Source organism: Lampetra fluviatilis, chromosome 9 (genome assembly GCF_964198595.1).
Source record: "Lampetra fluviatilis chromosome 9, kcLamFluv1.1, whole genome shotgun sequence".
NCBI classification, from domain to species: Eukaryota; Metazoa; Chordata; class Hyperoartia; order Petromyzontiformes; family Petromyzontidae; genus Lampetra; species Lampetra fluviatilis.
Window position 1 is genome coordinate 4,412,879 of NC_136283.1, and position 26,851 is coordinate 4,439,729.

Below are 26,851 nucleotides of genomic sequence, written 5' to 3' on the forward strand. Positions count from 1 at the left end.
TTCTAGGAACTTGAATTGTGAGAAGAGACAAGACATTGGGAAATGAGTGACAAACGGTGACTCACCAGTGACTCACGGCCTACCCGTACCCGTACCCGGCCGCACCAGGGTCGCAAATGGGTACCCGTACCCGGCCGGGTACGGGTAGGGTACGGGTATCAGGTACCCGGTTGCGACCTCTGCTGTACAATTACTTTCATCTGAACAAAAAACAACACGTAAATAATAAAAAAAAAGTACTTATTCCTGATACATTTAAACAAAATATTAAAAAAGACTTCAACTTTATAGCCAACGGAATTAGTTTTACATCTAGCTCGCGCCAATATCACACGGGAAAAACGGTCACAACAAAGAACGGCCGCACTTTATGAAAAGCAGCACGCGGGCATCGTTCTGCAACGTTAACGAGGCCGGTAAGCGAGTGGCAGGGCGAGGATGGAGCAACTGCGTGAATTTGGAAGCGTCTCAAGGCCCGGTCGCTATAATCCTCTCTTCTCAGTGTCACATTGACCTTCGAGACACAGCCCACCTTCCAACCTCACTCTCACCCAGTTTACCATTCTTCTTGAACAGAAGCACAACGAACGCTGCGCTGTCAAGCGATGGGCCAGTTAACGTGAGAAATGACCGCGGGAGCAATGGAATGGATGTCGCTCGAAAGCTTTCACAAAATTGCAGGCCAACGATTTGAAACGCGGGGAATGCTTGGAATGGGGGGGGGGGTTGGGGGACAAACTACAATCACGAGGGGTGGCAGATTCTCCCTTTAACCCACAAACGACACAAAAACAACCAAATTGCCAAGTCGTACTAAAAACACAAGACACCAAACGCCCTCATACGATGAAACGCCAACCTGGCTCCACAGGCACATCATTTGAAAGGCTCAGTCAGATCTGCTCTGCCACCAGCGCAGTTTTAAGCCCAACGCCGCCACCACCACCACCGACGCCGGCGGCGGCGGCAGCGGCGTGTTCACCCCAAACGAGGAAACGAAGGACATTGGCCAATCCCCGCAGCAGCCCGCCGCGGTGGCGACGGGCCCCCGCCGGGTGGCCCAGCACGGTCGTCACCCCGGCCGCCACGTACGACAGCTGCATCGCCAGCAGGCAGCACACCCACAGCAGGCAGCCGACGTTCACCAGCAGCAGCAGCGCCGGCCACGAGTCGCGGGTCATGGCCAACGCGGCTGCAGCGGCCCAGCGGCCATAGTCGGGCCGCAGCCCGGCGAGGTGGGGGCCGCCGACGCCGCCGCCGACGCCACCGGGGCTTGGCGGAACGACGCGGGCCATGTACGCGAAGACGGTGCACGAGAAGCAGAACTGGCACAGCGCGACGAGGACGAGCAGCAGCACGAAGGCGCGGTGGTTGCGTCGCGCGACGCACACCAGCAGGAAGAGGCAGTGGTGGTCCATGCCCTCCATGCAGGCATCGCACAGGCGGCAGTGCTTGGTCCAGGCGGGCTGCACCAGCTGAGGGTACAACAGAAACGCTGTCGTCGAGAACGGAGAATGTGTGTGGATGTGGTTTTTTTGGGGGGCGAGGGGGGGGGGGTTTGTAAATCGATTTTATTGGAACGTCTTGGTTTATACGAGCAACCTGCAAATCCTCTGAAGCTTAATAGCCATCCCCCCAGCCAGCCAAACATTTTAAAATAATAAAGTATGGTACACGTGGCGTAAGAATGTTAATAGAATCTGGGTTTGCAAGACGTCGTTACGTGGTGTTATTTACTAGGCATGTGTAACAATGTTCCCGCGGTGCGTAAATCAGGCACTGCGGGGCTACGTTGTGGGAATCAGGCGGCAGTGCAGCAAAATCCATTGTTGCGCTGTGCTACGGTGCCCCCGTCTGTGCTTTCCGCCTTCACCAACCTGCACCGGGCATCGTGGTTAGGTAAGGTGAAATAAATATTCTTAGGTTTTTTTTCGGTAAAATCACGTAGGTAAAAAAATTAAAATAAATTTTTTACCTACGTGACTTTACCAAAAAAACCTACGAATATGAATCCTTGCAGTCACGAAAGCTTCAAATCTAGAATGGTGAAATAACCCCCATCACCCGCATGGTGCGAAAGATGTTCAACACACATGGCGTGGAAAGGCCCTCATCCAGCAGTGCGCTGATAACAGGGCTGCACATGCAGATGTCAAAAATCCCCCACGCCCAACCCGCTTCCCCCACGTGATTCGATGAAGTATCATGATTCTAGGTGGCGACTTAAGTCGAGAATTCGATTCGTTTCCGTAGTGGTGAATGCAGTGTCTCCTCAGGGATCATGTGAACTATTCACGTACAACACGTATAATTTTTATGCACATATCTGCAGAATAAGAAGAAGACGATTTAGATCGACAAACGGATGCATCGTTTGATGGGCGGGTTTGCCTACGGGGGACGAGTTCGGGTGCAGCGAGGTGGACAGGCGGATGTAACGCGATGTGGGCGCCCGCTGTAAGGTGATGACAAATAAGACGTCGAGAGGAGGGCGGGTGGGGATGGGGGCGACGGAGGAAACGCTACAAGATGAACGAGTGATATGTTTCGATTCAAAGCTTTCGTGACTGCACGGATTCATCTTCTTGGTTCTTTTGGTAAAGTCACGTAGAAGGGAAATAATAAAAAATAAAACATAATAAAATAATTCTCACGACGTTTCGGCCACAACGCAAGCAGCCGTCCTCAGGTGAAGAACAGGTCTGTCGGGAAGACAGCGTCTGAATGAAACACCCCAGGCTTGGAACGTATATTTAAGCTGGGTTGGAGGGGGAAGAGCGCCTTGACAAAATAATTTGCATATCAAGAGGAAATTAGCATATTTATGGGAAATGCAGATATGGATTTTTTACACATCACACTGGGTGCTCAATTGAGGCTGAGTCGACCTAACGGAGGCCCAGGACTGGTTCAGAAAATCGTCACCGGTGTTCCCCGTGAGCCAGCCAGGGAATCGAACCCCGGTCTGGCCGGGTTCGAAGTGCGTCGCGAGCTCACCGCTCCTCCTCAGTAGACGCCACCTCGTGGCCAGAAGATGTATTGCACCACGGGACCCCACTCGCCCCACGGGGGCGTTTTTAACTTTAACGCAGCGGCAGCAGCAGCAGCAACAGCGGTTGCGCAACGAGGTCACCGTGTTGTGTTTTGTTCAACAGCTTTCGCCACGGCCTGTGAGGCAATTGTGGAAAAACGAGCGCTTTCCAAACATGTGGCCTTACCCACAGTGCCGGATTAAGCTAGCGCGGGGTCTGTAGCATATGTTATAAAGGGGCCCAAAATAAATAAAAAACACAAATATGAAAATAGATTTTTAACTTGCACAGTAAAGTAAGTGTATTTTTTTCATTTGGTATACAGCCAGATAGTACGACAAATCGCTAACCTTAAACACCCAGTCGTTCATAAAAGTTGAAGGCAGTATAGTACTATAGTAATAGAGCAAGTGCAGAATCACTGAACTGGAAATGATAGCTTGAAAGCATTTAGCGTGGGGCCCTTGAAAGTGCGGGGCCCGTAGCATATGCTACTTTTGTTACTAGGATAATCCGGCACTGCTTACCCAGCAAAAGACCAATGTATCTTGCATGATGGGGAAAATATGAGTCTCCAAAAACAGCATATGAATGCCCCTTTTTGTCTTTTTGTTTACCCGGTAGAGCCTCACTTAAGACTTGTCTAAAGAGCGTTTTTCAGGTGAATTCTGTCCAGCAATTTCCATGAATGGGTACTTGTTGACAAAAAAATCTGGAATATTGATAGATCACACAGCGTTGCATAATCACACCAATGTGTATAACGCATCCTTGCTGAGAGCGAGTTAAAAAAAATAACAACCGTGATAGCCAGGCAATATATTATCCTTATGGCGGTTCCCCGGGGTACCAAATAATACAAAATGGCAGAGGCAATTAAATATTTGATTTCTGGGACACTATTTTTCTCCAGGGGTGTTACTTAACTCCGCAACTGGGGTACCAATCAACCCGAAATCAGTGCCACACTCCGCGATGTCGAAACGCAGCAAGGACGATTGCGCCGAAACCCTGAACGCTCGTACGCACCGTGGTGGTGCATCGTGTACAGCTCGTCGAGATGAGTCGATTGCCGCATCGCCGACCATCAACAGACTAAAAATGACTGCATCACGGACATCACGGACATTATGGTTCCCCGGGGCACGGCCATAAGGTTCATATAACGGACGATTACAATGCGGGAGGTCCAATTTTTCTTTTTTAAATGGCAACGTACAGCAACTCTTAACATCTGCACACAAGACCAGTAATTGGCAACTTGGAAATAGCAGCGTCCTACACCAACGATCGCCAGACGAGTCCCTCAAACTCCCCACCAAGGACTCGAAGGCGGATTTGGAAAAAAAAATCCTACTCCCCTTTGCGTGCAGTAACTTGTGTATTATTAAATGCATCCGCCGAAGCTGACTGTTGGCGCCGCAGTGGCGAGATGCTAACCACCTCGCCTGGTATACAGGAGTTTGTGGGTTCGATCCCGATCCTGACGCCTGCCGTAGATTTGGAGTTTGCACGTTCTCCCTGTTGTTGCGTGGATTTTTCTGCGGGTTCTCTGGTTTTTCACTCCACATTTAGAATCAACGTGCGTATTTGGCTGCTATAAATGTCCACGTGATAAGACATTTTGTTGAGCTATCATTTGTGGCCAGGTCGCTTCTGAAAAAGAGCTACATAGCTCAGTGGGCCTTACTTGGTAAAAAAAAATAAGTTCATCGTCACTATGGGAACCTCATTTGCCAGTAAAAATATGATAATTGTTTTTTTTTACCCTTCTATCTGGCAACAAAACTGACACCTTTTTACAAGGAGTCATGTTTGCATAGACCGCAATACCTGCAGTCATAATGCAAACAAAAGACATAACTCTGATAATGTGCACTGTCCTTGAAGTTGATTGGTCCACACTCGAGACAGCTTTCCTTAGAGCCTAGTCTCACATGGGTTGGACCAGATGTGGTGTAGGACGCTGCTTTTGGCGTCATCTGGTCCAACCCATGTGAGACTAGGCTCTAAGGAAAGCTGTCTCGGGTGTGGACCAATCAACTTCAAGGACAGTGCACATTATCAGAGTTGTGTCTTTTGTTTGTATTATGACTGCAGGTATTGAGGTCTATGCAAACATGACTCCTTGTAAAAAGTTGTCAGTTTTGTTGCCAGATAGAAGGGTAAAAAAACAATTATCAAGTTCATCGTCGTTTCCCCAGATCTTCTATCTGCATCCTCCCCTTGCGAGGCACGTGGCGACTGGCCATGCACGACAATGAACTCGTTTTTGTATTGATGTTTTAGGCAGAGAGGGGGGACCGACACAATTAATTTATTTTTTGAAAACTGTAAATTAAAGAGAAAAAGCCAGCCCAGTGATCAAGTTCACATACTTTCGCTGGATAAATTATATGCAACCCGAGGCACGCTTCCAAATTCATTGCTTTATTATTCCTGCCCCCGGCAGTATTACCAGCACTCGATATCTCACATAGGCAGCTGCTGTCGCTTGTTTAACAACTATATGTTGCAGACGTCAGATAATCCAATTCGTCTTCTGGAGGCTGCCTCAGTGCAGGACAACATTACACATTTACCTTTGCTGACAACCAAATGTACAAGTACCTGATACAGCAATCGTTTGCGATCAATGCTTAAGGTCAATCGGAAGGCGATTGCTTCTTTTGGTATTGACGAGCATGAAGAGCAGCCCATATGTACACTGCAGAAGAAGAAACGCACGCTACAAACGGAGTTATACTGGTAGGAACCTCCTGGTTACACCAGCCCACAGGGGATTATTGTGTCCGTCGTGCAGGGAGGGGCTGGGTGGGGTGGGGAGGGGAGGGTGGGGAGGGGCTGGATGGGGAGGGTGGGGCTGGGTGAGGAGGGTGGGTGGGGAGGGGCTGGGTGGGGAAGGTGGGGAGGGGCTGGGTGGGGAGGGTGGGGAGGGGCTGGGTGGGGGGTGGGAGGGGTGGGGCTGGGTGGGGAGGGGCCGGTCACCCCGTGGTGCCCTTTTAAAACTCAACGTTTAACCTACTCACGCCGGCTTGTGCCCACCCTCACAGTCGACCATATTTGCGGAATACACCACGCCGCCGTTGACCCTGGCCATTGACTGAGCAACCCAACGTGTTCCTACCAGCTCCCTCCGCAGGAATGTGTTTTCCCGCTCAAATTAACGTCGAGGCGAGGCCCATCCCCTTGTTTACAGCCCTGAGCCAGTGGTCGGAATTCCGCACTCTGCTGTGCTGATGATCCCTAATAAAGGTGAAATGAGAACATGAGCTGTGGGGGCGTTACACAACAAAGGCTCATTCCTAACAGCGTGCTTCAGCCACACCGAATCTCACAAAAATAATATTCAGGGCCTACCTTGGCTCCTCCTACCCTCAACCAGTATATATACAAGTACTGTTTTCTTGGAATTTCTCTCACTTGATACAGCTATCGTGCTGTGACGGTTCCACCTGAAGACGGAAGCTTGTGTTGCCTCCGAAACGTCGTGATTTTTATTAAATTTTTATTTTACTTTTATTAATTTACATTATTTACCTACGTGACTTTACCTAAAAAAACCTAAGAAGATGTTTATGACCCTGGAAGGAAAAACGACTTGTTCTCGCAAGATCACTTACCGACGCAAACGTTTGCAATCGGCTCTGGAATCCCGTGAACTCTTGTGGGCCCTTATTGCTTCAGCATGTGGCATCAATTTGACTTCTGTCTTAGCGGCCCGTCTCCCCAAAAAAAATCCCTGATGTGCTGATGCTATCATTTCAGACGCAGAAAAGCACTTTTCGCCACGCACGCCGGCAAGAGGTGATGATTTCTCTTCGTGCCGATTCGACTCATGCCCAGCGGCGGTGTGTTGCACCGTCATGGTTTGGGGGACACAATTCGATTGAAGGATGCAATGATTTTAAAAATAGATATATATAGTGCGTCTCATTTGTGATAGTTCAAATTCAAATTAATTGTAACATTTGTATGCGCAGTAATTAGCAGCTATTGTAAACTATAAACTTTCGCACAAATTATTAGGTGTCTGTATCGTGAGTGAATAATCAATGTTAATCGACGCGTCTTTGCCACGGCTACGCGCCAAGTCAATAAGAGATTTTCTTTGAAGAATCACCATCCCATGTGGGCCTTATTCCCTGAGCATGTGGTGTCGATTTGACTTCGGTCTTTGCCGCCCATCTCCAATCATCCCTTATGGTGATGCTATCCTTTCAGGCGCAGCAAAGCAGATGAACAACAAACACAGGCAAGAAGATAATTCCTACCTCCAGTGATTTGATGAGCTATCACAATTCGGGCTCATGATTCAAGGGACGATGTTTTTGCCATCACGTTTGTATTGTTCATCATTTTATTTTATTTTACTATTTTATTTTACTATTTTTTAAAACTTTAGTCAACAGTTGATTCTTTCTATGCACTCTTCTCATTAGCATCGTGAGCTTAACATTCAAATTAAATGAGGTGGCCGGGTGGCTGAGAGGTGAGAGCGCTGAGCTGGCGTTGCTGAGACCCTGGGTTTGAATCCAGGCGTAGCCACCTGGGGTTTCGAAGGTAATGCTCTCTCCTGCTATACAGGAGGTCGTGGGGGTTTGATGCCCACCCTGATGCCTGCTGTATGTTTGGAGTTTGCGTGTCTCTCTCTCTCCCTCTGGTGGCGTGGAATTTTTTTTCTTCGGGTCCTCCGGTTTTTCCCTCCGCATTTAGAAACGTGCGCTAAGATGATTTGGCTGCTAGACATTTCCACGTGATAAGCCACTTCGTTGAGCTATCATTTGTGGCCAGGTCGCCTCTGAAAAAGAGCTAATAGCTTGGTGGGCTTTACCCGGTAAAATAAAAAGTTAGTTTTAGTTTAGTTACTGCACAATACGTGACTATATAAACCATCAAATCGCATTTGGTTCTGCACTTAATTTGTATACAATTCCAGCTCTGCGAATGAAAATGATTAGTTTGGCTCATATGCCGATTGTGGTTCTCATATGACAGGGCGGGTGGGATAAAGTGCTGCCCCGACATCAGTTGATGGGATCTCGAAGGTAGCTCTGTGCTTCTTGCTACCGTAGGCCGTTCTACAACAAGAAGACTTGGGCTGTTCTGCGACAGATCCAAATGGATTCTTCGCCTTATAACATCATGCTGACGGCACAAATGGGACAAAATCAGGCAATAAATAAAAAACAATAAACATACGATTTTAAATCTACAAAACGATGCATCGTCATGCGCCTACTTGCTATCCCAATAAATCCAAACCGACACGGCCTGGGCTCTCGATGGCCGCACTCGCCTCGCAGCTGATGCAGAAGCGCTCCGTGGGTTCGCCGGCGGCCAGAAGCTCGTGCACGGATGACAGGCCGGAGCCGGGCAGGCCACACTGCGGCCGCAGCCGGCCCGGGTCCCTCAGCAGCACAGAGCACATGGCCAGCCCGAGCAGCGTCGTAATCACCACGGAGCTCACCAGCAGCGCAGGGGCCGGCCACAGGACTGGCACGGGGTCAGTCAAGGAAGTTCGCAAGACGAGACTCGTACACCGTTCCCGCCAAAACATCGAAGCTAAAACAGCGCGAGGCCCTCACGGCACAGGTGGTTTTCCACTGGCTATTTTCCATGCCGAGCCATAATCTATGGTTTTGAAAGAAAAAAAACCCCAGATGAATTTGGCTTGGGGAAAAGGCCGGGCCAGGGGAGTGGGGCGATCGACTCGGTCATTGGGCGTGACGTGAGTGGCATGGCTTGGCTCCCGCAGTGGAAAAACAAACTGGCGCCTCACCACAACCCCGGCGTGGCTCAGTTCTACTTTCTTTTAGAAAACTAATTTCTTGAGAACTGTTGTTTGTGTTTAGTTTGTTGTCCTTCCCCCCTCCCCCCACCTCCAATTAGCATGGTTGGTTACGTATGGTACGAAAGAAGTTCAACATACATACATATGTGACCTAGCCAAATAGACAACATGACGATATGATAAGAGTGCTTCAAACCGTCAGTGCCATTATCGTATTTCCTGCATTCTGAGCCAACGCAAACACGATCTATTTCATCACTTTTTGAAGTTGATTATTAAGTGACGGGACACAAATTGCTCTATGTAATTATACTCGAACAGTGTCAATCGCAGCCAAGGATACTGGGCAGTAGTTTGTAGTAAAAGCAGAACAAGGAGTGGATGATCCCAGCGATGAAGATTCCAAAGTAGATGGGATTCTGCCACCTGTGAATTGAATGCACGCATGGCAACGATTAAGCAGCAGAGCCCAGTGGACAAACATCAACACAGCAACTTTAATAACATCCACGTGTTAAACACACACACGCACAACAATATCACCATATACATGTTCACGAGGCATGATATAATTATTCAATTAAAACGTATTTTTTAGACCAACGATGCATGTAACCCGGGGCTAACAATTATTTACGATTTCAGCAAATTCTATGCTTATAGTTACGCCTCGTAGTTAACATTAATGTCACAAAGATAGAGCTCCGTTGCTATAGCAGCAGCGCTCCAAATTTGAAGACGTTAATGTTAAGACCGGGAAACATTCGTCCACGGAGAGACTTCCAGGATTACTAAGATAAATCCCACTTGCTGGCAATTAAATTCAAAATGCAACACATTCATCAGCCGTTATTTGTGCCAATTTACCACTGCCAAAAGAGATTTTGTTCAGCAATACCAGCTCAACATTGCCACAAATGAACCACAAAACCTTATTGATCTCGTCAAGGAGCATAAACCATCATGCAAACTCCGGTCATCCTCGCAGCGGCTTTTGGCTATCCATGGAACAAAGACAGTAACCGCATCATGCGCATTCAGATGCGCTTCTGCAGCCCGTGTGGAATGCTCTTCCTCCCAATCTTAGAAAGCCGCTGGAACCATGCACTTTTCAATCTAGATTGAAAACTAACTTCTTTAGAACCGATTGTCGTGTTTAGATTATTGTCCTTCCCCCGGCACCTCCGGTTGGCTACGTACGGCGCGAAAGATGTTCAACATACAGCGCACACATTGGCACCTTAAGCTGAGAAATGCCAGGGCAGGTGAACAGCGCTCACTTGAGCGTGGGGGGACACTGCGTTGGCCCGCAGGCACAAGCAGGACACAGAACGGCACCTGCTGATGTGCCAGATGCGGTGAGTTTGGCCGAGGACGGTGCGAGTGAGCGCGATGAACAGCGCCATGATCAGGTATCCGCTGTAGGCGGGCACCAGGCTTGACAGGGCCAGCCCAGCCGCAGCCCCGACGCCCGGCAGCAACATCAGGCCGTAATAAATCCCTGGAAACGCACGGCAAGCAGACACCAATGAGATGTGACAGTGAGCTGGGGGGGAGACGTTTAGAAGCATTCTGTGGTTTGGATGCAATGATTCCTTGCAGCCTCCAGACGCGGTGCAACAATTTCCAGACAAAGTGAAATTTACTCGATCAAACGTACGAATTAGCAACAAAGAAATACTCAAATAAATTAAACGTTTAAATAAACTAATGAAATCAGTAACAGCAAATACATGTATTAAAAACAACGGCTCCTGAACTTGACGAATGCTAATTACAGATTTGTGTATATTTCGTACAAGTTGCGGTTGACTGCAATGCGTGTGTTTTGGTTGGGTAGGTTTGGTGGGTGAAGACAAGAAGATTAACCTGGCGTTTGGCACGCAGAAGGAACTGGAGTGGTCACACGACGCGTTTGGAAGCTCATACTTTTGTAACCTGGCTTGCGACTGGTGAGTTGAGCGAGAGGATTTGCAGTAATTAACGATTTGTCCCGTGCTAGCCGATTCAAGCAACGAACTTCAAATTGTTACAGCCGCCAATCAAGTACGGGCAAGCGAGTGTGTAGGATGCCCCGCCGTGGTGGCGATGGAGCGATGAGATTTGTTTATGTGCAGGAGTGAGAAGGATTGTGGCATCGCAGGATGGTGAGGGATGCCAATGGCATGGGCAGGCCCTCATCCCGGCAGTGGACAGACTGTGGCTGATTATGAGGATGATGATTTGCTCTCCAATCCACACATACTATCTAAGCCACCCCGCCCACCCACTCTCACCCTTCTCTTATTCACAAACATGTACATCTATACAATGCATCTCGACCAACACGGTTCAATTAATCTAACAGCTGCGGTTCGCTGTTCGCAACTGGGACGTTTGGTTGCAAAGTAGTTCATGTTGTGTGCAATGATAGGAATTTGATAGTACCCCTGTGATGAAGATGTAAAATGCCAAAGGCTGACATTTACAACAAAAAAGCCCAACGAGCGGAAATATATACAACGGGAATATTGTAACGGTGGAATGTATGCAAGTCTGCATTCATTTGCCAGCATATGGGTTCCGTTAAGACGTGCATTGTACAAGCAAATGAAAACAAACTGAACGGGCAGTTCATTACACCACTTGCGTAAACATTCACATGTCCTCCACTTAAACTGTTCCGGCAGTGACTCAGTAAACAGCGTACAGTGCATTTCCTGTCTAACTACCGTCTTGGCAACGCTGCAGAAGAGTGGTCAAAGGTGATAAAGTTATCTTTCCAATAAATTAATTGTTTTAAGTTTCTCCCAAAGAGGCACGTTTATTGCTTTGGAACAGTGTGGCAGTAAAATGTGAAACGTGAGCACAAATCATGATTTTTTTTCTTTTACAAGTGCAGGAATTCATATTCTTGAGTCTTTCGGTAAAGTCACGTAGAGAGGTTCAAAGAAAATACAAATAAAATATTTTTTTTAAAATAAAATTTTGTTCTTTTTTGTTATTTTCTTTGAACCTATCTACGTGACTTTACCAAAAGACCCAAGAACATGAATTCCTGCAGTCACGAAAGCTTTAAGTCAAGATTTAAGTGCAGGTTCCGTAGCCATGAAATAGAAGAGTCCATTGGACTCTAGTTGAATGAAAGCAGCGGCCACTACTTTGATCAGTCGCTCCCAGCTTCGTTGATGGCAGTGCGAGAGGTGCGGCGTCATCGCCAAGCCTTGCAAATATTTCAGCGTCTTTGTAAATGAGGGGGGCAAACGCAGGGTAGTGGTGGTGGTAACGGAGCACGCCTGCAATCTAGCACTGTGCAGGCAAGGGTTGTTGGATCACACGAATGTTGTTCAACCCCCTTTGGGTGGGAATCAACGTTGTACATCCCTGACCTTGCCAGGAAAATGCAAACGTGGACTCCACCTGTCATCTGTATGGGATAGAGTGTTGTTACCTCGCATGCGAGAATTTTTCCCAGTGTATTGATTTCCGACCACGTGTAAACATTCATTAATTAGTGTCGAGAACACCTTAATATAAAGAGGACTGCAGAACTTGGGGGGGGGGGGGGGATTTGGCATCAGCTCACTGCCTGGCTGCCGTTACGCTCCGAGTGCATCGCACACCTCTCTGTATTCCGATGCTGGTATACATTTAGAGTCCCTTTCTGGCAGTTCATACCTGGATGAGGACCTCAACACACTGTGTGAGTCATGGGGGTTATCTTGACCATACCTCACGACACTAATCAGTGCAAGGTTGGTGAAAACACGGCGTAAGGCTGATGGACAACAACGCAGGAGCACAACGGATTTGGCTGCACTGCCCTCTGCTGTCCACCACGGAACTCTGCGGCCCATAACAAACCATCTGAGCACTTATTCTTAGGTTTTTTTCGGTAAAGTCACGTAGGTAAAACATTTAAATTAATAAAAGTAAACTAAAAATAAAATAAAAATCACGACGTTTCGGAGGCAACACAAGCCTCCGTCTTCAGGTGGAACCGTCACAGCACGATAGCTGTATCAAGTGATTTTTATTTTCAAGTGATACAGCCATTGTGCTGTGACGGTTCCACCTGAAGACGGAGGCTTGTGTTGCCTCCGAAACGTCGTGATTTTTATTTAATTTTTATTTTACTTTAATTAATTTTAATTTTTTACCTACGTGGCTTTACCGAAAAAACCTAAGAATATGAATCCTTGCAGTCACTAAAGCTTCAAATCTAGAAATATCTGAGCACCTGCCAGTCTGAAACCTGACGAGATCGGGTGCATTGCAGGTGATTTGTTCACGGGCTGTGATGTTGGTACAAGCACCAGAGTTTCCAGTGCCGGAAAAACGTTCGAAATTGGAAAAAAATAAAACTGTCACTACGGCAACCAGATTCTTCACCATCTTGTAAATAATCTGCCTCCACTTTAATAGAGCAACCTTGCATAAAGGAGATTTAACACGCAATCATAAATATCGCCGTGAATAGCATGGCGTTTATGGCCTCCATACAACAGGTTGTAAAATACAGGCACAGTTCAATGGCAGGCGGAATTGCCAATTTATGCACACAAATAAAAAAAAGGTTACTTTTTTTTTACATTTTTAATATATCAAGGGGAACAAGGGAATGGTGTAATGGTTTGTCCACTGGACCGTCAAATCCGGAGGTTGCCAATTACCCGCACCTCCAATTAGCACGGATGGCTACGTACGGTGCAGAATATGTTCAACATGCGCACACATCTTCTTGGTTCTTTCGGTAAAGTCACGTAAAATGGAAATAATAAAAGAATAATAATAAAACATAATAAAATAAAAAAATATACTATTATATTATTTTATTCTAATAAAAATAAAACATAATAAAATTTAAAAATATACTATTATATTATTTTATCATGTTTTCTTTTTATTATTTTATTATTTCCATTCTACGTGCCTTTACCGAAAGAACCAAGAAGATGAATCCCTGCAGTCACGAAAGCTTTAAATCGAAATGCGCACACATATCTCCCCTGCACGGCATTCGAATCAATGAGCACATTCCTAAAATTCCCCGCTTCTGTCTACCCATAATTATACATGTGTTCATGTATAACTGCCGGTTGGACAAGATACTAGTCACGCACCATCAGCAAGCTCTGTGTGGTGGGGTAAAGTGTGGGTATTCTCACCTCTTGCAAGACATCTGGCTAATACTGAAAGAATAAGCCAACTACCATCCACAGTGGTTCTTTAGATATTCCTCTATAGTGGAAGCCTTCCACCAGTAGTGGCATGAGCAAGCAATTGCAGGACTGCAACTTTACCATTTACCAAAAGACAGTGGATTGTATAGCCAAACATAATCATTCATGGAGGCTGTACAAAATAAAAAAAAACATTGACTTCATTGTAAGCTAGTCTAAGCTAGTCTAAACTATTTCAAGGGAACCTTGTGTATGTGCTCTTGTCTGTATTGTTAACAGTTTAGTGATACAGTGTTTACTATGGTGGACTTTAATGGATTTGAAATGTACGTTTTGTGCAGTGGCATGTACAGGTTGACTGACCAAGAGGCTGAAGGGATTTTCCGTTGTACGATCTCCTCTCAAGATTTTCCAGAACCTCAGACAGGTGCTTGTGCCTTCAGATAAAAAAAAGACATTAGCAAGGTAGAACAAATAGTGCAAAAGAGAGGAGAAACACACAGATTAGGGCATTTGTGCAGGTTAATGACATCATTAAAACCGTGAAGAAAGTCAGCTGGCTTGGGCTGGATGCGTCGTTCGAGGGGACGATGGCCGATGGTCAAGCACAAAGACGGAGCGGCAGCCGAGGAACGGAACGCGTCCGAGAGGAAGTCCACAGAGAAGATGGAGCGGGCAAATGAGGTCACGTGCTGCCACTCGGTAAATTATTACATTTCAAGATCACGAGAGAGAAATACGCCGGTGACTTGGAGGGCCTTCATCCGGCAGTGGATTGATCCTGGTTGCCGCTGATAACATAACAAAACAAATACGGATGTCATAGCAATGAGTAGTTCGTTCACGTATGTGTACATGCAGCTACGTGCACACGAGTAAAGTGATGGCCCTTTAAACACCTTCAAAAATTCGCACAAAGCGTTCCACATCGCACGGCATGGCGAGTGTGCGCTCAAGCTGGCGAGGAGCGAGAAATAAGACGACGCATTTAATCACTGGATTCCCCGGATTTATGATTCCCCCCGCTTTATGAAAGATTCCCCGTTCGATTTTGATTAAATGTTCAGCTTCGAAAAAGGAGGTCATCGCCAGCCAAGGACAGGCTCTGATTAAAACCCAATGGGGCCCTAAACCGGAGAAATATCATGAGCCCCCCCCCCCCCCCACATATGGTGTATAAGGGCCACGTGACTCTCCCTTCTTGACAAACCCTCATGGACACATAGGCTCACTCTGGCTGCTGAATACTCGCGGACTTTCGTGATCAGGGCTCACGAAAGATCTCCCGTCTGACCGATGTGGGCACAAGGCCACAGAGAGCAATTTGAAGAGGTGTAAATGAAGCTTGAATATGTGCTTCTGTGCATCTCATGTGGAGCTGGCTTATGAACCACACAGGACAACTGGTGAAATGGGTAACCACAGCCCAAGCACAAATTGCTCCTTCACACCACCTGCATTCCAGCGAAACAAGCTGGAGCGTTATTCCATCCTACCCTGCGGTTATATTTGGGTATATAATGATTCGCCCCCCACATCCATTCGATGAATTGTCATGTTTCAGGGTCACGATTCGATTAACAAATATATTGTTTTTTTTTGCATTATTGAGGAGCATGCAGAATCTGTAATGGCTGCAGGAGCCACGTGAACTCATCACAACATACACAAATCGAAGATAAAATCGATCCTTGGATCTCGATTTGCCACAAGCATCGCGAGCATTAAAAAGTCTAATTAGATCCACGAGCTGACGCATCATTACGTGCCGAGGTCATAACGGCGCATCGATTGCCTTGCGAGCAGAATTACATGTAAGTGTTGCAGCTCCTCGCCAGCTCCACAGGAGTCAACCCGTCGCGATTCCTCAGCGCGAACAGCCCCATGCCTCCGGCCTGCAGAAGCGGCCAGCACAGGGCGCTATGGCCCTTCAGCGTCGCCAAGTGCAGGGCCGTGTTGCCGTCGGCGTCCCTCGTCCGGCAGTCGATGCGCTAGGCAGGCGGACAGGCGCAAGCACGGGCGGCAGTCGAGATCAACCATTCTCAGTGTTCTCCGTTCGTCGAGTGCTAGCATCGGCCCACGCAGCACGGATCTCCCTTGTAAGAATAGCCGGGCAACTGGCTAAACGGTAACATCCGTGTAACAAATTAAAATAAGCTCAAACTCAGCGGCAAGCGATATCAGAACCGGTCCTGCCCTCCCCTCCCTTTGGCAACTGCCTCCGACCAACGTGGTTCAGTGCTGTCAAAAAAACCCACGTGACCATCACGGCGTTGCGAAGAGCCGTCATTTATTTGCTTTTCAGTGCTGGAAAATGACGATACATTCAGCTCTTGATTATCCATGGGTGAATAATCCAGAATGTAGATTAACGGTGCTCACTCGTGCCTTTTTCGCACCCATCACATCCACTTCCATGCAAACTACTGACCATAAACTCCTAATTTAATCAATCAATACATTCATTAAACCCGAGTTTCCAGAGGAGCTAATCCTCACTCGTAGATGATAAAGCGCCCCACGAACGGCAAGTAAATTGATTACTTTAAGCAATAAATAAAAAACCTGGCGACACGTTATTTGTCTTCACACCCATTCTACGATAACCGATACAAATCATAACCAAATTTACGTAAGTTTTGCATTATCCACTCCTTTTTTTTAATCTGGGGGGGCGACAGCACCCGATTCCCAATATCCCGGATAATCAACAGCTAACTATATTCACCAATTATGGCACCAGCGGACTCTAATCAGCTGTACGCAACCTCCGATGTTGCGGTAGCACGAAAATAAATAATGCCCGAGCTGAGCGCTGCTGTCACGCTTTCCAACCTAGCGGCTTGTGCATTCCATCCAGCTGTGGTCCGCGGAGGCCAAAAGCCCTTTTTGCTGCTAACAATCAGATTGCGTTCGGTCCCTTGAAATATTATTTCACTGTACAATCGGCGTGTTTTTCCACGAAGCGTGGCTTTGGCCAGTGCTTTCCATCGGAATAATATTTGTGGCTCTATATTTACTCGTACTTGGCACAAACACAAAGCACAAGATTCAAATTTGAAATCTTAAGTAGATGCGGAACATGGCCCTAAACTAGATCCTGAGAACACGTGGAGCTGCTGACAAGAGGTTTTTGCGTGCAAGGCCGATCCTGGCAGCACATTTCCATGGCAAACTGCAATATGAAGAGCCGGTTTTCTAACCCCGTAGGGGGTTATTTTCCATAAATAAATCTTGTTTTTCTTTCATTTACTCATAATCAACGTGTCACCTCCAATTGTCCATCGACTATGCTGTGCATTCTGCCTCATTCCTCTCTCGTTGATTTATTTTCTGCACTTTATTTATTGTTTGGTATTTGTAATCTGTTTTCTGTAACCATTTATTTATTTTCATCCAGGTATCCCTTGAAAAAGACACTTGTATCCGAATTGGTTTCTCTACTGGTTTTCAAGACAATGTATCCATAACACTGTATCGATACATAGCGCACACACAAAAATATGCCCTGACACAAATGCTGTTTGTGAGCACCTATTAAGGGTGCAGATGGTGTGGCCAGAACCGTGCCTGGCCACCTTCGTCTCCTCAGTGCTGATCCATGCCACACCACACCAGATGCTCATTTAAGGGGAGACTTCAGGCTGGTTCAGATATAATTTGATGTTAGCCATGGCTGGAGACAATCGAGCTGTCGGGTTCATAGCACATCGCTCTTAACCACTAAACCTCCCCTATCTCCCCCAACATCAAACAACAAAGACACACACACACACACGTTTAACATGTGATCAAATTTCTCCTCCCAGAATTTCAGCCAAAGAGAGTAAATCATTTGGATGGCACTGGACAAACATGTTTTTGAAATGTGTATGGGGAGGCAACATCACTCCCAGACCGTAAACTAAATCTCATCACCTCCCGTGACGCGACGGTAAGGTCACCGCCACCTGTCCTGGCTTCCTTGCAAAGTCTTCTCTTTTTTTAATTGTCCTGGGAAACCCGTACATCTTCCCGGGACATCAGAAGTCCCGGTGCTTATCAGTTGCGGAATAATACGTCGCCCAAGACACCGCATTGACATGGAGTGCTCCCCCCCTCTTCTGGAACTGTGAGATATTATGTTCCTCAAATCTTGACTGAAAGCTTTCGTGACTGCAGGAATTCATACTCTTCGGGTCTTTCGGTAAAGCCACGTAGTGTGCTGTATTTTTTTTCACCTGATGACGATTGCTTGTGTTGAGATCGAAACGTCGTGATATGTTTTATTATTATTTTTCTATCTACGTGGCTTTACCAAAAGACCGTTACATATCCCGATTTTTACGCCTCAAGCCCACACCACGCTCACACGCTCCAAGAGCTCTCACTTACTTTCTTTGCCAAGAGGAAGCAAACAACATCCAAGTTTCCCATCCCAGCTGCGATGTGCAAAGGATTCTGGGAATATGTGTCGGTTGACAGGAAATGGAATTTGCCAGTTTCCTCAAGGTACTTCAAAGCCAACCTGTTGAGAGAGAAGTGTTTTTTTTTAGCACCAAGCACACAGTTAATAGGTAAAGATACAGGCAGACAATTTGCTTGCTCATGACACTGCTGGCAGAAGGGCCTCCAACTACAGTGCTAGAAAGCCCCTCTAGAGAGCTAGTCTTTAGGCATCAAGCACACGGTGAATAGTGATGTTTAATCCCTTGGGCCAGAAAGGATGTCTATTTCGGATCTCCCTTGAAATGCAGATATATGATCTCAACGGACGCTAATCTCGATATATTGCTAAGGACAGGTACAATGTGTAAACACGATTCCGTCTGCTTGTGTCTTAGCTGGTTATGAGTGCAGAATGTGCTGGCAATGACGAGGGCCGCCAATTTTAGTGGCCACACTGGTGCACTTAAAATATGCATGCTCTGCGAGAGTTACGAAATTAATTATTAACTTCACGGCAAAGTACGTACATGTACGGCCCTTTGTCAACCCACTGCTGGATAAGGGCTTCGCCATGCCATGTGAGTAGTCGGGGTTATTTGACCTGCTTCACCACGCTGCTCCACGCGGCTTAGTGAAGGGGCAGCATTGAAGCGCAATACAAATGTAGACCACACTCCATTTCCCGTCTACTGCCCACAAATGAGCGCAGCACCGCAGCCGCCCACGACAGCATGGCATGCATGGTGGTCAACCATCCGAGCACTCGTGTATCTGGGTGCAAAGCTGCTTAAGGTTCCAGCATCCGGTAAATTCCAGGTGATGTGCACATGAAATACAACTGTGAAAATGACAAACAAATGTAAAGATTTCGATTTAAAGCTTTCGTGACTGCAGGGATTCATCTTCTTGGTTCTTTCGGTAAAGTCACGTAGAAGGGAAGTAATAAAATAATAAAAATAAAACATAATAAAATAATTCTCACGACGTTTCGGCTACAACACAAGCAGCCGTCTTCACCTGCAAGCAGCCATCTTCAGGTGAAGACGGCTGCTTGCGTTGTAGCCGAAACGTCGTGAGAATTATTTTATTATGTTTTATTTTTATTATTTTATTACTTCCCTTCTACGTGAATTTACCGAAAAAAACAAACAAATGTAAAGATCCCGGGGCTATTAATTTCTCAGCATGCAACATCAAGCGGCCATGGATAGTGCCAGGTCTCTCACACGCTGCCTCCAACGGTGGCGTGGTGCAGGCCCGAGCGACCGTACTTGTCCAACAACGTGACGTCGGCGCCACTCTGCACAAGGCGGTGGATGATCGCGACGTTCCCCCTCCTGCGAAACAGCATCGCACGATGATAACAGAGGCAGCAGCAGCAGCATCCGATAGCTGTTTGTACCGCACCTGTCAGCGAGCCTCATGCATTTGTGTTCATCATCATCAACATCAGCCGAATAACGAAAGTGGCATCCAAGGTTTTACTGTATTGGCGAAATATGAGTGTGTCAAAGGGTGAACCAAAATCAAGCGGGTGCGATATATGATAAGAGCTATGTGTGGTGGTCAGGTGTCAACCTAACAACTCAGGATCCAATGTAAGGGTGTGATGGTGAGTGAGGTGTATTCGTTGAAACTTGATTGGCCACGATGACCTCTTGACCCGGGAATATAAGCGTACATGCAAATATAAGTAGGCGGAAAGAAGGATTAACTAATCTTAATCAAATGATTAAGCTATTAACAGGTTATCTTGGCTGTAGAACATAATCACTCGTGTTTACAGAGCTCAAGCAGTGCCATTAGCACTGCCGTACAAGGGAACGGAGGCAGTGCAGTGGTCAGTGCATCGCAAAATGAACTCCGTAACCCGAGTTAAGTTCCCTACCACGGCGAACATTTTCTAGGGAGTGATATCGAAACAGATACTCGGACTCCCCTTCACTACCCAGCACTGATCAGTGAATCAACCCCCGATGACCAACACGGCATAAAGAGGCCAACATGAAACCGTCAATTGATAAAAGGTTGAACATGATTACTATTATAGCAGACGCAACATATGACAGCCTAAAAGGGCCAACGTTTACATATATAAAAACATCATATTCTCCATGTTTTCATCCACACGGCAGAATTATAAACGTGGCGATGTATTTATTTAATGCCAATTAAATGTTTGTTTACAAACTACATTCAAAATGATGTTGTCCTTTTTGGGATATAAGATAACGTTTTCTGAGTTGATCAAAGTCCTGCAGTTTGTCCACTAATGAAAGCCATCAAATTGCTCCATTGGCAAACACATAGTAATATCGCCCCCTACTGGCGATGATTGCAGGACCCTCCTAAAATAGTCTTCAGACTCATCTTCTTGGTTCTTTCGGTAAAGTCACGTATAAGGGAAGTAATAAAATAATAAAAATAAAACACAATAAAATAATTCTCACGACGTTTCGGCTACAACGCAAGCAGCCGTCTTCAGGTGAAGGTTGTAGCCGAAACGTCGTGAGAATTATTTTATTGTGTTTTTTTTTTATTATTTTATTACTTCCCTTCTACGTGACTTTACCGAAAGAACCAAGAAGATGAATCCCTGCAGTCACGAAAGCTTTAAATCGAAGTCTTGAGACTCGGTGAGGCTTTCTTGGATAAATGTTAATGGAGGGGGGGGGACAACAACATAAGTTCGTTTTCCCCACCGGCAGGCAAAGTGGAAGGGCGTCTCTCCGGCGTCGTTGCATAAGTTGGGGTCGGCCTCGTGCTGCAGCAGTGCGGCCGCGATGTTTACGCTGCCACGGAAACACGCGTGGTGCAGAGCTCCCAGTCCGCTCCATCCTGACGATTCGTGGGAAAACAAAGGCAAAGATGCCCCGTATTGTCTCAACAGACTGTTGGGGCAAGCGCTGTTAGCGAGCACCTTTGAAGGCCGACACCAGAGGTCACAAACGGGTTTTGATTCCTTACCCGTACCCGGCCGCACCAGGGTCGCAAATGGGTACCCGTACCCAGCCCGGTATGGGTACCCGGGTACGGGTACCCGTTCCCTACCCGTACCCGTACCCTACCCGAATTGAGTGACAAACGGTGACTCACCAGTGACTCACGGCCTACCCGTACCCGTACCCGGCCGCACCAGGGTCGCAAACGGCTACCCGTACCCGGCCGGGTACGGGTAGCCGGGTATCGGGTAGGGTACGGGTATCGGGTACCCGGTTGCGACCTCTGGCCGACACGGCACACGAGAGGGTGGGTGGCCAGCACCGCGCCCGGCCGCTTTTGGCTCCCCAGTGGCGATGTTTACACACCGCACCAGGTACTCATTTTGAGGCTGAGTCGACCTAAGGGAGGCCCATGACCAGTTCAGATAATCGTCACTGGTGTTGCCATGAGTGGGAATCGTAGCGCAGTATGCTAACCGGTGCAAAAACAGGCACACACACACAAATCCCTGGTGAGGCTCAGAAAATGGGATTCCATTGAGAATAATGGAAAGCAAGTTAACTTATTCAACATGGAATTGCCCTCAATTTTATGCCCTCTTTTCACAAACCCACCGGTGCCAGCGTGCCCTGATTTGCATGGGCACAGCAGAGTTCAGTGCAGTAAAATCCACTGTTGTACTGCACTTGTATGCTTCCACGTCTGTGTCCTCCAGGGGAGGGCCCCTCCACCTTCCCCAACCTGCACTGGCGAGCGTGGTTTAGGTACGATCGAATAACCCCCATGGTCCACACGACACGACGAATGGGCCCGTACATTTGCACTGCTGGTCATGACATCCGACAGTTGCACTCAGCAATTGGAGCGCAGGTGAGTGTTGCTTCAGCAGCCAAGGTGTCAAAATACAAATGTGTTTTCACGTGTGGTATTGACGACGGAACAGTTTTACACAATACTGCACTCAAGTGCAAAGGATGTAGTCAACACAGTACAGTATATTCATGTTACATATACCACCTATTTACTTGTGAGTAGCCATTTAACAATCACGGAGCCGTTTTACCTAATTTTAAGGATCTCTCAACGAGCACATTAATAACGTGTTTGCCATTCATGTTTTATTGAGCATGCCTACTGCATGAATGTATTAAGCATAAAGCCATGCAAACAGATGAAATAAATTGTATTTAGAAGCAGCTGCAGGAGTAAAGGTGCTCATAACGATGTAAAGAACTAGACAATGTCCATGAAATGTCAACATTTAAATCTTACACATTTTTTTCACCCCCAAATTACCAGCGGGTTTTTTCCCCCTTTATTTTCCAAAAATAATATTCTCTGTCAACTCCAAAAGTGCATCAGATGCATGGGGAATTAATTGATATATTTATCAAGGATTGGCGTCGTTAAATATTTAATTGATCATTTTTTGTTTAAATCTCGGCCAACGGTCATACTTGGATCGTACACAACTCTTCACCAATGGTAAAGGTCTCTGGTTCCTGTCAGAGAGACTGGGCCCTTACTTGAATGTACAATGAGAATTACTCAAGCCGCTGTATATGACGGATAAAGTACACTTCTTACATTCCAAATTGCCTACGTTCAAATCACACGGAATGTACTCTATCTCAGAAGTTAAAGGGGGATGGGCATGGGCATCCTTTGGATGGGCCATCGCCATTCCTACACTTTTTCAAAGTGTGCAATTAACTGGAATCCAGAGCCACTTGTCTGACCGGTTGCAACTGGTTGCCATTAATCACGTCTTCTGAAAAGACCCCCACAATGAAGGGGGGTTCTGCATGCATCCATGCTTGGCCCTATCCTGTGCTCCCTGTTTGTGAACAATCTTGGTATCGCAAACTTACACTCTGTCATTAATATCTTTGCCGGTGGTGTCTGGGAAGTGCATGAACTATTCAATCCACAACTCCAGCTTAATGTGTTAAAGTTAGTCCTCAATGCTCAAAAAAGGAAAAAGTCTTGTTGTTCTCCAGCTCTCTCCAAACCTAGTTTGCCCTTCCTGCGAATCGTGTCCATGGACTCACATCCCATTGAACAGGTCAATAACTTTTAGTATCTAGGCATCATCTTGGACTCAAAACTGTCCTTAAAATCCAACACCAATCATATGCACAATAAGATCAAAGCCAAAATCGGTTTGCTCTACAGAAATAAACACAGTCGTATCGCACCTCGACTCCGTCATAATATTGCTAAAGCCACCAATTTCCCCATCTTTGACTATTGCCACATCTACCACCTTAGCCTTCAAAACCACTCTAATACGTCTCGTTCTGTGATACCACTCGTCCCTCTGCTTTGCCCTTGATGCCCTCCTGTAGTAGGGCCCATCATTGCGACCTCGATGTCGCCTCCAATTTGTCCCTTCCTTGACATCCAAATAAACCACCAGTTGCCCGTCTTCACCCGCATTTTAAACAAATCCACTAAATATCCAAAGGGTCCTCTCCTGTCTCCGCAACATTCCCCATCCGCGGCATCAGAAGCGCCTCCTTGTTCTTACTGAAAAAATACAAGCTGTTGCAACGAATTTCTGGCAACATGTCCTTCCACGTTGCAGGCCCATGTTGCTTGCTGGAATGTCCTTGTTGCCTCTCTCAGTTGGGACTCGGCTCCCTCCCCTCCATCCATCATTTCAAATAACTCCTAGCTCAAAATGCAGTTTTTGGCTCGCAACCTGCACCCAATTCGTTTGCTATTACTTTTACGAATTCCAGCGATGGTTGTTTTTATTCGCTTGATTGCGCCCGTTTCACCTTGCGCACACCTCCTTTCCAACCATTCATGACCTCATCCTTGTTTTTGGTGAAGTATTCGTTTATATTGTTAACAACAAAAAAACATTATTTAAGCACTACTTTTGCCTGCACCTCCGACGCGTTCTGTTCGGTTGTTGCCTATTCCTCCGTAAGCATCACTGTGCTGATGCACCACGGATCTCCCTTGCAAACTATAGCTGGGTAACTGGCTACACGGCAAATTATAAAACATGTGTGCCTGAAACAGGTGTCATTGGCTGCCATGTGGCTATGTCGTCGTGAGATGGCGATACTAGCAAAAATCCATTATTGTACTGTACGCTCTAAAACATCTATGCTGCTCGCCTACACCAACTCGCACTGCACAAGGTGAAGTCTGATCATTTACAACAACAAAAAATCGGAATCATAAGATGTATTTCTACTGGTGGAATCCGATGAGATATAAAGCTCTTTTTCACAATATGTCGGGGCAGGTAAGAACGTTACAACAACAAACAGTACAAAAGCCATGATATATATAATACGTTATGGAGAGGCACTCATCCAGCCGTGGGTCGGACGAAAAGTATGGTGCGGCGCATGTGCTGAAAGGGCACTTTAGTGGCTTCATGCACGCCTGGAATCCAGCACTTTGGCTCCGAGGGTTGATGGATGGCACACACGTGCGAATACACCCTCCCGCCCCCTTGTACGCCGAGACTGCCAGCTCCTACTGGATGGCTTGCTGGATTAGTTTCCATCTGTACGGGGATGAAACATTTTCCTCGCACGCACGCACGCGTGGGGTTTTTAAATCCTTTACATTAAGTTCACTTGCTTGCTTGCTTGCGCGCTTACGACCGTGCAAATCTTTCGGTCGTTTTTTAACCCACTTCCCGTGATCCAATCGAGCTGACATTTTGTACACAGACTCGTTGTGCGTGACAATTTATTTTCGTGAAAATTTTTTTTCCAAAATTTTACACTTTTAGGAAAAAATAAATTATATTTAATTACCAATTGCTTAATGGTGGCAGGCAATCATCTGACCCATAGGTGGCAGCCATCTCAAGCCAGAGGACGAGAGGACTCTAGCCGCCACGCATATAAAGGATTTATATTGAAAAACTTTGTTTTTACGGGTTAATTTTTTTTCTCCCTTTGGGCGCTTCCGTTTCCTCCCAAATGTGGTGATGGTGGTGATGGGAACTGCGAGCAAAATTAGAAATTCTACAACGTTCCGAGATTCAATTTGCACGAATAACACGATATATAAAAAGCATGCTTTTGTATTATATACAGCAACATTGCAGATAAGCCCCTATCGGATATCTGTGGGAGGGGAAAAAAAGCTTTACAGCTAATCGGATTCATCCAGTATAAACATTATTTCGATAAATAAAACACAGGACGGGTGTAGAATTTTCCCACCACGGCCACCAAATGGTGTGAGACGCAGAGATTGACCGGTCTCCGCTGTAATCCTCACCCCTGACGTTCACTTGCCCGGGATCTTGGAGCAAGAGGTCCAGGCACGCTTGCAGATCATCGCCTCGGATGGCCTCCTCCATGCCGGGCACCACCTTCTGCTGGGCCGCCACTCTCATCGCCGCCGCGGGGTTCGATTGCTCCACGGGATACAACATCGTTCGATTACCTCCCCGCCCGCTGCTTTTCTGCCTTATCCCTTTGATCAACCGCACCGGCTAAATGACTTTTGTTGTATCTTGATTTGAGTGTGTGTGAGTGTGTGAGACTCTAATCGACAAGCGCAAGCAACGCGTCAATTGCCTACGCGGCTGTCAAGGCGCGTTTTGACGAGTGGAGGAGGCACGGGATGAGTGGAGGAGGCACGAGGTCGTTTGCAGAGGTGGCGATGGCTGCACGGGCGTTTGGCCATCGTCAGCGGCGGGACGTCTCCACGGCACGCAACGGAACACCCCCCCCCCCTGGGTTTAGCCGATCGCACGCATGGCCACTGATGACGGGTGTGTGGTGTGTGTATGTGGTGTGTGTGTGTGGTGTGTGTAGTGTGGTGTGTTCCTCCTCCTTGTCACGGAATACAAAACATTGAGCTGTACCAGAGCACGCACGCACACAGCCGCCGATTACAATACAGATTTCCTGTTGAGTGGTGTGGTATGTACAGTATGCATATATCGATGCACCACTGCAGGTGTCCTTGTGCCCGTTTCTAGTACGTTAATCGTCACACGACGACTGGACCGTCATGCCATTGCCATACAAAGAGAGACACAGGGATGCGCACAGAGACTCATCGACTCACTCGCACGTAGACCTGCAGACTCGCACAGCGACCCACACAAACACACAGATTCACTCACACAGAGAGCCAGAGACTCGCACACGGAGACCCACGGACGCACACGGAGACTCAGACTCGCACAGAGACCCACACAAACACACAGACTCACTCACACAAACACACAGACTCACTCACACAAACACACAGACTCACTCACACAAACACACAGATTCACTCACACAGAGAGCCACAGACGCGCACAATGAGAGATCCACGGACGCGCACACGAGGACCCGCAGACTCGCACACGGAGACTCGCAGACTCGCACAGAGACCCACACAAACACAGACTCGCACACGGAGATCCACACAAACACACAGACTCACTCACACAGAGAGACCCACGGACGCGCACAGAGACCCTCCATAGACCGCATGCGGACAGCGCGCCCGGCTGG

The 26,851-nt window shown here is 47.0% G+C and overlaps 1 protein-coding gene across 2 annotated transcripts; it reads right to left on the reverse strand.

Moving 5' to 3' along the window:
* On the reverse strand, positions 1 to 26,851 carry LOC144934137 (uncharacterized). 2 transcript variants are annotated; one of them, XM_078859606.1, is made up of 11 exons: positions 26,781 to 26,804; positions 25,617 to 25,755; positions 21,119 to 21,254; positions 19,643 to 19,753; positions 18,363 to 18,495; positions 15,801 to 15,979; positions 14,352 to 14,425; positions 10,165 to 10,327; positions 9,170 to 9,252; positions 8,332 to 8,528; positions 1 to 1,475 (listed from the first exon to the last, which is right to left on the reverse strand). In XM_078859606.1, exons 2-11 carry the CDS (start codon positions 25,732 to 25,734, stop codon positions 894 to 896), a joined length of 1,776 nt encoding a protein of 591 aa, XP_078715732.1. In that variant the 5' UTR covers positions 25,735 to 25,755; positions 26,781 to 26,804; the 3' UTR covers positions 1 to 893. The 2 variants fall into 2 exon arrangements, with proteins under 2 accessions (XP_078715732.1, XP_078715731.1); XM_078859605.1 differs by having other exon boundaries at positions 25,617 to 26,851.